Below are 10,839 nucleotides of genomic sequence, written 5' to 3'. Positions count from 1 at the left end.
CCAGCACTGCTCCCTGCCGGCCCAGGGCTGGTCCAGAGGGCACTCGGCTCCACCCAGCCTCGGGGGCAGACAGATCTGGGTCCCGGCTGGGAAGCCGGAGGACAGAGAGGAAAGAGAAGGCACACAGGCACACAGGGAGGGTACGGCACTGGCCCCGGGAAGTCGCTGTCCTGCTCTCCAGAGCACAGACGTCTGTGGAGCACCTGGGGCAGGTGCAGAGGGCTGGCACAGAGGGACAAAGGGAAGAGGATAGGGGACCACCCCCCCCGAGTCAGGGCACGGGGGTCTCTGCCCAGGAGGAGTCAGAGCCCCCCCGAGTTCCAAAGCCCCCCACCCCCGGAGTCAGGGCACAAGGGTCTCTGCCCAGGAGAAGTCAGAGGCGCAGCTTGTGTGCGATGGTGAGGACGGCCTTCAGGATGGGCATGAAGCCTGACACCTCGCTGAAGGTGCTGCAGCCCACCACCTGGGCGTGCACGGCGAGGCCCTGCTCGAAGCTGCCAGCGTCCACACAGCGGGCCACCTCGTGGAGCCCAGCCAGGACCTGAGGCGAGAGCTGCCGATGGGAGGGGCATGGGTTGGTATGGGGGAAGGGGCTGTGGGTTGGTATGGGGGAGGGGTGTGGGTTGATATGGGCGAGGGGGTATGGGTTGGTATGGGGGAGGGCTGTGGGTTGTATGGGGGAGGGGTGCAGGTTGTATGGGGGAGGGGCTGTGGGTTGGTATGGGGGGTGTAGGTTGGTATGGGGGAGGGGCTGTGGGCTGGTATGGGGGAGGGGGTGTGGGTTGGTATGGGGGAAGGGGCTGTGGGCTGGTATGGTGGGGAGCATGGGTTGGTATGGGGGAGGCATGGTTGGTATGGTGAGGGGGTGGTGTGAGTTGTACAGGGTGGGGGGGTATGGGTTGGCACAGTGAGGGGGTATGGGTTGTACAGTGGAGGTGACCCCATGGGTTGTGCAGTGGAGGGGGCCCCGGGTTGGTACGGTGGAGGGTATGGGCTGTACAGTGGAGGAAAGCCTCACGGGCAAGATGGCCGTCCTGCAGGGAACCCAGCCCAGGAGACCTGCAGGAGACGATGGCAGGGCCCTTACCGTCCCCTCACAGAGCTTCTCATAGAGACCTTCCAGCCGCCGGGCGGCCTCCTCCAGCTTCCGCTTTGTTTTCTGCGGAGAGAGAAGGGATGGCCCGACCCCAGTCCTGAAGCCTGACCCGACCCAGGACGAGAAAGAAGCACAGCTCCAGGGCCCTGCCTCAGACTCCGGCCTCACTCACGAGGGAAGGGTGCCCCCCTGCCCCCAGGGCAAGCTGATGCCCCAGGGCCTGGCACAGGCTGCTTATTTTTGACGTCACCCGCCTTGCACAATGCCCCCCAGTGGCCTTGCCAAGACCGGGCTCCCGGTGTTACGGGGCCCTGCTACCAAGGAGCCGACTTCACACCAGAAAATGCCCCCAAATCCACCCAGACATCGAGTTTGGCCCAGCAGGACCAACAGCTAAAGGGCCCTGGAAGTCCCCAGGGGGCTGTGAGGGGCCCCGCGCCAAATTCAGGCTCACCAAGTCTGTGGCACACGCGGAGCAGCGCTGCAGAAGTGCCTCGAAGCTGGTCTTCAAAGGCTGGTGCTCGGCCGGCAGCTCCTTCTTCTCCGGCTTCTTGGGCGCCTGTGGCTGGGGAAGAAGCAGGGAGGCAGGGGACACATGAGCTGGCGCCCCCAAGGACTCTGCGCCACTCTGCTCCCTCTGGGCACTCCCTTCTCCCCTCCTCAGCAGGAGGGACACGGGGTGGGGGCCCCCCCACCCCACCATCTCCCAGTGAGACTCCGCCCCTGCCATGAGGAAGGAGGCCCGTCCACTGTGCACTCTGCCACCCTTCACCCAGGAGAACGAGGCCTCGGTCCCCCATTACCTGCAGGCTGCGTTCTCTGGGCGCGCCTGGGGGAGTGTGACCCCCGCCAGGGATGGGGCGCTGTGAGGAGAGGCTCCCCTGGGGCTCGGGGGGAAGGCTCTGAACTGGAGCAGTGATCGGTGCTGGGGGCACAAACGTCTCTGGCAACTAAAGGAGAGATCCAGGCACGTTGTTGAGTCTTGGCGGACAGAGGCCCTGAACCCTGGGAGGAAGGACCCAGCGGAACCCAGCATGGACCCAGAACGTGGGCGGCTGGGAAAGACACATGCTGACCTGATTCCTCCAAAGGCTTCCCTTGGGAGCTGGGGCATTTTTCAGGGAATCTTGAGGTCCTGTTTAGTTTAAAAGTATTTAACGGGGACGAGAGAGACAGAACAGGGAGTAAGATGTTTGCTTTGAGTGAGGTTGACCCCAGTTGCATCCCCCCCCCACCCTGTACCACCAGGGGTCTTTTCCATGCACAGAGCTGGGAACAAGCCACGGACACACCACCAGGTGTGGCTCCAACAAATTATTCTTAATATATATATATATATATATATATATATATATATTGCTTTTTGGGTCACACCCAGCGATGCTCAGGGGTTACTCCTGGCTCTGATTCAGGAATTACTTCTGGCAGTGCTTGAGGGACCATATGGGATGCTGGGGATCGAACCCGGGTCAGCCATGTGCAAGGCAAACACCCTACCCGCTGTGCTATCGCTCCGGCGCCTTCTTAATATTTTTAATGGTATTTAACGGTATGGTCCTGTGTACTGAAAAGTTTGGGTCTGAAGGCCAGCAAGAGGATTGCAGTAGAACCCGTCTCTTGCCCCTCTGTGGACTGAATTCTTTCACCCCACCAGCCCCGGCTCACTAGTGTGGGGAAAGATATTCCCAATGGGGTGCAGGGGAGCGAGCAAGCCTCGACCCAGAGCGGGAAGGCGGGGAGGGAGACTGACCTGGTAGAGGAGCTGAGATGCCCGCGGTGGGGAGGACGCTGAAGCCGGGAGCAGCGGGGCCTCCTGGGGGATGTGGCCCAGGCTGGGAGCTGACAGGGCTGGGACCCAGTGGCCTCACCGGAAGCGGTGGGAACAGTATGGGAGTCTCCGCCAGGGAGGCGGGGCCAGGCTGCAGGATGGCTGGAGGGGCCACTGGCAGAGGCCACCTGCTGGTGACCCCTCCCGGGTGAGGAGCCTGGGCCTCTTGTCCCCCGAGCGGCTGCGGCTGAGAGAAGGCTGGGGTACGACAGAAACAACAGAAACAGGTTGGCTGCCACTAAGTTGAGCCTGAGGGAGACTGTGCTTCTGACAGGAGTAAGGCAGCAAAAATAAATGCGTGATCCACGCACCTTATGAAGGGATCTATCAGTTACAGGGACAGTTTGCTAGATTCCTCCACACAGTCTCGGGCAACTGAACAGACCCACATAACAAATACTCTCGCGCTTCAAAGGAGTGTATTGCCCATAGGTACAAACCCAGAAAGTGACAGTACTGAGATGTTAAGTCTTCAAATTCCTGTTCCTCTCACAAGACAGACATATCATCTCTTGAATCCAAGTTGGTCATGGCAACTGTCTTGCTCTCCCACACCCCCTCGGCCCCCACCCCCACCCCATGCTCTTGCTGTGGGCATCCCACGGGCGCACTTACCAGGCCTTGCCCCAGGGCCCAGGGGCAAAGACTGCGGGGTCTCAGGCACGGGGGTTCTGTAGTCACTTATGTTCTGCATCCTGGGACCCTGATAAGGGTTGGGGCCCGAAGGTGTGAAAGGCATCACTAGGGGTGACTGAGGGGTAAAGATCCTTGGAAGAGGAGGCGGAGCTGGAACCTGTGAAGAGAATAAAGGATCTGTACTTGGGAAGGGAAAGGAAGGGAAGCAACGGGCCAGAGAAACAACAGTGAGAGAAAGTAAGAGGCACAGCCAGCCAGCTCTCCCAAAAACCACACGACATCTCAGGAAAGACCGACAGAGATGAAAAGAGACAAGATACAAATAGCCTAGATTAGGGTTGCAAGAGAAGATGTTATGATTGCCATTAAAAGGATAATAAAGGAATACTAAAAATAACTGTACACTCAATCCCTCAACAAACGCAAACTAGCAAATCTCAGCCAACATTAGATAACCAAATAGTCTGATACCTATCATAGGAATTAAATTTGTAATTTAAAAGCTCCTTCCGGGGCTGGAGTGATAGCACAGCGGGTAGGGCGTTTGCCTTGCATGCGGCCAACCCAAGTTCGATTCCCAGCATCCCATATGGTCCCCCGAGCCCTGTCAGGAGTGATTCCTGAGTGCAAAGCCAGGAGTAACCCCTGAGCATCGCCAGGTGTGACCCAAAAAAGCAAATAATACTACTACTAATAATAATAAAATAAAAGTTCCTTCCAAAAGAAATGCCTGGGCCTAGATAATTCCACTGGCATTTGCGTGCCGTGAGCTCAGTGAGCTTCCTACAGTCAGAATGCGACACCACCATCTAACAGTGTCACCCCCTCCGCCCCGTGAACATTTATAAACACAGCAAATAGAACAATGGGCCCGCAGCAGGCACCTGGGCCCCGTGTGCAAACACCGTGGCCTGATGTGCGATACCCCCCACCCAAGTGAGCACAGTGGTTGTGGTGGCATGCAAACCTGATCACAATGACCGCAGCAAGGGGGTGAAAAGAAAATAAAACCTACATGAAAAAGACAAGGTTTGAGAATCCCCAAAACAATATTGAAAAATAAAGTAGGGGGCCAGAGTGATAGCACAACAGACAGGGCATGTGCTTTGCACACGGCCAATTTGGATTCGACCCCCACCCCCCCTCCCCCCGCCATAGTCCCCTGAGCCTTGCTAGGAGTGATCCCTGTAACCCCTAAGCACCTCTAGGTGTGGCCCCAAAAACAAAGCGAAAGTGGGAGGAAGTGCTCTCCCAGTGTCCACACTTGATGGAGGTTCTTATTTACACAGATTCTGAGAGTGAGAGGTGGTGTGAAGATCAGCAGGACAGAACAGAGAAGAGCGAACTAAATCTCTCCCACGAAGCCTGATTCATTCTCAACAAGGGGAAAAATATATATTCATCAGTGAAAGGGCAGACTTTTCATGAAATAATTCTGGACGTCTTCTGGCAATAAAGAGACAGACAAAAGGAAAAGGAATCACAAGCTAAACTTTACACCCCAACCCCTACACATACACACAATGAAAGACTCAGGGATATTTGATCAGGTCATATTCTAGTCTCGATGTAAGAAGCATAGTCCATAGTAGAAAAAAAAATGTTAATGGCGCACAAAAATATTTTAAAGCTGTGAAGGACCTTTTTTTTTGGCACTGAAAAGATAAACCCTTACACAATTACAGACAAACACATGAGTGCATTTAACACAGGTAAAATCTGAATCTGCAAGGGAATGAGTATCAGTTTCTGGGAGGGGGGTTACACTAAGGTATAAGTGATGCTATCATGGGGTGGGGCAGGGATACATAAAGCTTCCCTGCATGTTTCTTTATAATCCTGTGTTTATTCCAAGAGCGAAAGGGAGAGGGAGACAGGATGATAGAGAGAAGGAAGAGGAGAACAGGGGGAGGTTGAGGAGGGAAGAGAGGAGATTCTGGTGGGAACTGAAGGCGAGACAGGATGAAGCATCAGTTTCTACTGGTGCCCTGGATTTCCGTCCCTATACAGTGAGCTCCAGGCTTTGTTAAGCGCAAGTCCATAATGATATAATGAGCTTCTGATGAGCTTATTTAGTTCAGGATCCTGCTGGCGGTACCATTCTGTTTTAAAATTCAGCAAGCTTTAGGCTAGGGAGAAGACACAAAGGCAGCGTTGTGTGGGGGAGCCCCCTCAAATCACGTGATCCTCTGAACACCGCTGGGAGTAACCACAAGCACTTCTGGGGAGGACCTCCAAACACACAAAAAGTCTGGGGGCCCTGGAGATAGTAGAGTGGTCAGGGCACATGCTTGGCATCCGCTAGACCCAGGCTCCACCCCCGCACCATGTGGTTCCTTGAGCATCGCCAGGTGCAGCCCTGCAGGGCGACCCAGGAAGCCCCCCACTGTAGTGTCCGAACAGCACCGCAGCCTGGGCCCTGACCGCCCAGCCCACTGGGCTGAGAACTGTTAGTGGTGAGCCCCACCCCTGACTGTCGGGGGAAGCCCCCCCAACACCAAGAGTCAATATGCAACTAAACAACCTAAGCTGTGCTTTATGCAATTAGGAATTTTCATCACTGTTCACTGATGCACTGCAAGTGCCTAGAGGTCTGAGGGACACCCGGAAAGCAGCGAACGAGCGGTTTTGAACGAACAAAGTGAATGAACAGAAATACCACCTTACCTGGTAAGAAGGCTGGAAGCCTGGTCTGTAGGATGCTGTATCTTTAGGGTGGGGGGGAGCCCCCACAACAACTCGGGGGAAGGGGAAAGGGGGAGCCTGTTGGCCCAAGACACCAGAACCCTGGGCATGAAACAGTCGATCTCTCAGCTGCTGGATTGGTGGCTATAAAAGTCATAACAGTGAAGAACTGTATTAAGTAAAACACAATGGGGAGCGGAGATCCAGTCTCAGGAGCCTAACCCCAGGGAGTGTCCAAACCCGCATCTCTCGTTTCCCGTTCAGCCTCTTTTCCTAATGTTCTTTCTGCCGACAACATCCCACCTCTGGGGCTGGACCCATAGGACAGTGGGTAGGGCGTTTGCCTTGCACTCGGCCGACCTGGGTTCAATCCCTGACACCCCACACCCCATATGGTTCCCCAAGCACTGCCAGGAGTGATTTCTGAGTGCAGAGCCAGGAGTAAGCCCTGAGCATCACCGGGTGTGACCCCCAAAGCCAAAAGAAACCAAAAATCCATCTTCACTGCTTCTGAGCGGCAGAGCCACAGAGTGAGTTGGAGGTCTGACCGCTCAAAGCCTTGCCAGTCTTCTCCAGGCAAGCCAGCCCCTTCCCGAGCCCCACCGCACTCAGGGGCCCTTGGGACACTGTGACTCACTGAAGGTGAATCCCCCAGCCCTGCCCGAGTTTCCCGAGGAGCTAGATCTTAGTTCTCTCCGGAGCTCTGGCATTTATCCAGTGATAGGGACATGGCCAGTGTGAGACTGGTTAGATGCAACAATTTGCTCCCTCCCACAAGGCCCTACTCACCTGAGCACTGTCTCTGGGTAGGTAGCTCAGGGCAGCATCCAGGCTGCCTTGGGCTGCCAGGAAGTTGGCGTACTGTGTGATGCTGGAAGTCGTGGCAGGGCCCAGGCTCACCGCCTCGGGTCCCCGCAGCAGCTGCAGGCTCCTCTGGAGGACCATCACCTTCTCCATCAGGTCCTGCAGACGGGCAGGACAGTCGGCCCCGGGGGAAGTGTCTCTTGCTCTCCCAGACCCGGGGACCGGGCTAGTCCAGGCGTGGGAGCCCAGGGAAGCAGCTGGAGGGAAGGGCCGCTTGGCCTCGTGTTCATCTCTCGCCTGGCTGGGATGGGGTGCACCCGGGCCCACGGGGGCCTCAAGAGTCTCACACCTCTGGGACCTGTGTTGGGCCTTCTCTGCCCCTCCTGCTCGTGTGACTGTGGTGTCAGACTCTCTCACGACTCCTTATGTGTTTTTGCTCCTCCGTGAATTTGTCACACATGCCTCCTTCTTGGGGCTGAGTCTGGTCACAGAGCTACAACAGAGGTGGGCCAGGCTCACAGTTCCCTTAAAATACAGAGTTAGTGCCGAGGAGCAGCCCGGAGCTGGGAGGACTGGAGAAGCCGAGAGCCTGAGGAGCAGAGAAGGAAGCGCCTGCTCCCCGCCCCCTCCCCCACTGACCCTGCCCTGCCTGTGATGTCCCCCCCCCCCCCCGCATTGTCCCCACCCCTAGCCTCTCCCCAGGGCTGGCGTCCTTCGGGGCAGTGGGTACCTGGAGAGCCATGGGGGACGGTGCCGGCGCACCCTTGGCCCAGCACTCCACCAGCCGCTCCACACTGCCGGAGCACACATAACAGAGCCTGGCGTCGGCCGCCAGGGCCCCGCTGCCCTCCTGCTCCAGGCGCGTGCCCAGCATGTCTGCAGAGAGGGGGGGAACGTCTCTAAGGCACGATGCCAACCCCGCTCCTCCTCCTGGGCACACACAGGAGCAGTGGCCAAGCTGTACGTCACACCCAGGCTCATGGTGGGTGGGGGGACCAGGTCTTCCACCAAGAGGCGACAAGAGAAAGTCCAACGTGTAAGTGACCTTGGCCAAAAGTAGGGGATGTGCTGTTGGCCCTGACAGCCCGGACCTCGGCCCCCCTCCCACAGTGGCTTCGCCGGCTCCACCAGGCAGCCGAGCTCGCCTACCACAGAGCCCCGGGAGCTCCTCTGGCACTGAGTAGGTCAGCAGCATGGCCAGTGCCTCCCGCCAGTTCTTCAGGCTGCAGGTGCATACCAGGGACTTCCAATTTTTCTGCACGACACAGGCCAGAAGCTGGGCGGGAGAGAGGGGAGGGCTGTTGGTTCTCTACCCCACAGGGCTGCAGCACCCGGCACCCTGCACCCGCAGTGCCCAGGGCGGGCCTCCCATGGGACCACTGACTCCGGGCAGAGTGGAAAGGGGGAAGGGGAGAGGGGCTGGAGCAATAGCACAGCGGGTAGGGCGTTTGCCTTGCACATGGCTGACCAGTGTTCGATTCCCAGCATCTCATATGGTCCCCCGAGAACTGCCAGGAGTGATGCCTGAGATGCAGAACCAGGAGTAACCCCTGAGCATCGCATCACTGAGTGTGACCCAAAAAGAAAAAAAAAAGGGAGGGCAGGGAGGAGAGAGTGGTGGGCGCAGAACCTCTAAAGCAAGGCCAGGCATCCACCTGACAAGACCCACCTTCTCCCCCGCCCCCCCCCGTCCCCTCCCAACAGGGGTGATTGCCAAGGAGATGCTGCTGTTTTGGGGTCACACCCAGTGCTACTCAAGGGCCATCCTGGCTCTGCCACCCCTGCCAATGCAGGGGGGTGGGGAGGGCTAGTGGGACCACGTGTGGTGCTGGAGACCGAACCAACGGGGAATGCTAACATGCAGGGCTAGTGCCGCGACCCCCCTACCAAGGAGACGTTCGTTCTCCTCTTGGTCAAGTAGTGCTGCTGGGTTCGCTTCAGCAGGTCCGGGCTCCCGGCCTGGGCCAGCAGGATGGCATCGGCGAAGCGCTCTTCCTTCAGACACAGCTCCACCGCGGCTTCCAGCTGTCCGAGCAGGAGCGCCCGGCACAGGAGCCCGTCCGCGTCTGCGGGCAGACCCTCCATCAGCTGGGGCTCCTGCCCGAGGCACCCCGTCTCTCTCGACCACACTCCCTCCCAGCCCCAGCCCAACTCCCAAGTTTCATTCCTCGGCAAGAGAACAGTGTGGGGCTTCTCTGGGGCGCCCAGTCCCTGTGGGCCTGCTCTAAAGATGGGCCCTGAGCCAAGAGACGGACATGTGGTGGTGTCCCGAGAGTGACACGCGCCACTAAGTGAGGGCAGTCACAAGAAGGAAGTGGAGTCGAGGGGCTGGAGCAATAGCACTGCGGGTAGGGCACTTGCCCTGCATGTGGCCGACCCGGGTTCGATTCCCAGCATCCCATATGGTCCCCTGAGCACCGCCTGGAGTAATTCCTGAGCACAGAGCCAGGAGTAACCCCTGTGCATTGCCAGGTGACCCCTCTCCAAAAAAAAAAAGAAAGTGGAGTCGAGCTGAGCCTGCTGAGTGAGCCACAGAAAGGACCCGTCAGGCCAACGGACAAGCGGGAGGCAACTGGCATGGCCACGGAGGCACTGGACTGGCCACGGCGAGTTCTCCAAGGTGGAGGGGGGGCATGTGCTCTCTGGGTCGGGGTACCTTCTGTGAGGGGGATCTCCCAGGGAGTCAGACTCTGAGGGACCAGCTCGTCAAAGAAGGCTGAGGAGGCAGAGACTCCCTCTGAGGGCTGACTGGGGGCCTGTGTGAGGCAAGACGGGCAACTCAGAAGCACACCCCCAGAGAGCGGGCTTAAGGGGAGCGCTGCTACTTGGCCCTTCATGCGTCAATCTAGGCGAACATGCAGGGCAGGTCTGCAGAGGGCGCTGGCTCCTGGCTAAAGCCAGGCCAGCCCGCCCCACAGCCCCGAAGCCTCTGCACTCGGCCACCGGGGTCCCAGGCAGTGTGTGCAGAGTGGGAGCCAAGCAAAGGGCCGGGAAGGAGGCGCTGCCCAGCCGTGTGCCCCCACCTGCCCCCACCTGCCCCTGGCCAGGCGGCTGGGCCCCACTGCACCTGTCTGCAGAAGAGCTGTTGCCCGGTGCTGGTGGGTGTGGCCCCCTCAGGCGCAGCCCCCTCGGGCACAGCGCTCTCTTCAGGCAGCACATCCCTCCTCAGCCACGTGGTCACCTGCCGGGAGAGTCCTCCAAGGATGACTCAGGGCCAGGTCTCGCAGCCCGGTGCCCTGCCGCCACCTGTGCACGCGCTCAGACCCTTCAGCTCTTCTCCGAGGCTCAAGATCCACTCCAGGAGGGAAAACGCCGAGAAGCCGCAAGGCAGCCTAGGGGATGGCCCGCTGAGACTCTCAAGCTTTCTGTTTTGGCGGGAGGGGGCCACACCCAGCAGCGCTCAGGGCTTACTCCTGGCTCTGTGCTCAGGGATCACTCCTGCTGGACTCGGGGGGCCAGATGGGGTACCGGGGATTGAAGCTGGGTCGGCTGCGTGCAAGGTCAGCGCCCTTCCCGCTGTGCCAGGCGCTGGCCCCTGTGAGAGCCTTTCCACGGGCAGAATCCCCTTCTCGGCACCGAGCCTGTGTCTCCGATGGGGGAGCGGCTCACCTTCTCCTGTAGCTCCTCTTTACTGTATCCTAAGAGCTTCAAGAATTTCACTTTGGCGTCTCGCTCGGAGGTCACCTAAGGAACCACAGAACACAGATGACTCCAGCGCACGAATGCAGGCGACGCTTCACAGAGCATGTGTGTGTCCCCACAGCACTATTCCGTGCTACCACAAGCGCCC

The 10,839-nt window shown here is 58.6% G+C and overlaps 1 protein-coding gene across 1 annotated transcript in view; it reads right to left on the bottom strand.

Moving 5' to 3' along the window:
• Window positions 1–351: 351 nt before the first annotated feature.
• The window catches only part of SEC31B (SEC31 homolog B, COPII coat complex component), a 29,922-nt gene continuing 19,434 nt past the window's right edge, over window positions 352–10,839 (bottom strand). The window contains exons 12-26 of the mRNA XM_055119132.1: window positions 10,659–10,733; window positions 10,117–10,230; window positions 9,706–9,805; window positions 8,937–9,115; window positions 8,199–8,325; window positions 7,780–7,925; window positions 7,035–7,208; window positions 6,228–6,389; window positions 3,540–3,717; window positions 2,847–3,122; window positions 2,173–2,231; window positions 1,900–2,046; window positions 1,551–1,661; window positions 1,088–1,159; window positions 352–553 (exon numbers count right to left, since the gene is read on the bottom strand). Of these exons, the coding sequence (XP_054975107.1) occupies window positions 374–553; window positions 1,088–1,159; window positions 1,551–1,661; window positions 1,900–2,046; window positions 2,173–2,231; window positions 2,847–3,122; window positions 3,540–3,717; window positions 6,228–6,389; window positions 7,035–7,208; window positions 7,780–7,925; window positions 8,199–8,325; window positions 8,937–9,115; window positions 9,706–9,805; window positions 10,117–10,230; window positions 10,659–10,733 (2,100 nt within the window). The 3' untranslated portion in view covers window positions 352–373. The remainder of the gene's footprint in view (window positions 554–1,087; window positions 1,160–1,550; window positions 1,662–1,899; window positions 2,047–2,172; window positions 2,232–2,846; window positions 3,123–3,539; window positions 3,718–6,227; window positions 6,390–7,034; window positions 7,209–7,779; window positions 7,926–8,198; window positions 8,326–8,936; window positions 9,116–9,705; window positions 9,806–10,116; window positions 10,231–10,658; window positions 10,734–10,839) is intronic.

Source organism: Sorex araneus, chromosome 11, assembly GCF_027595985.1.
Source record: "Sorex araneus isolate mSorAra2 chromosome 11, mSorAra2.pri, whole genome shotgun sequence".
Classification (NCBI taxonomy): Eukaryota; Metazoa; Chordata; class Mammalia; order Eulipotyphla; family Soricidae; genus Sorex; species Sorex araneus.
Note: the sequence above shows the minus strand (reverse complement) of the source record. Positions and strands in the feature narration are given on the sequence as shown.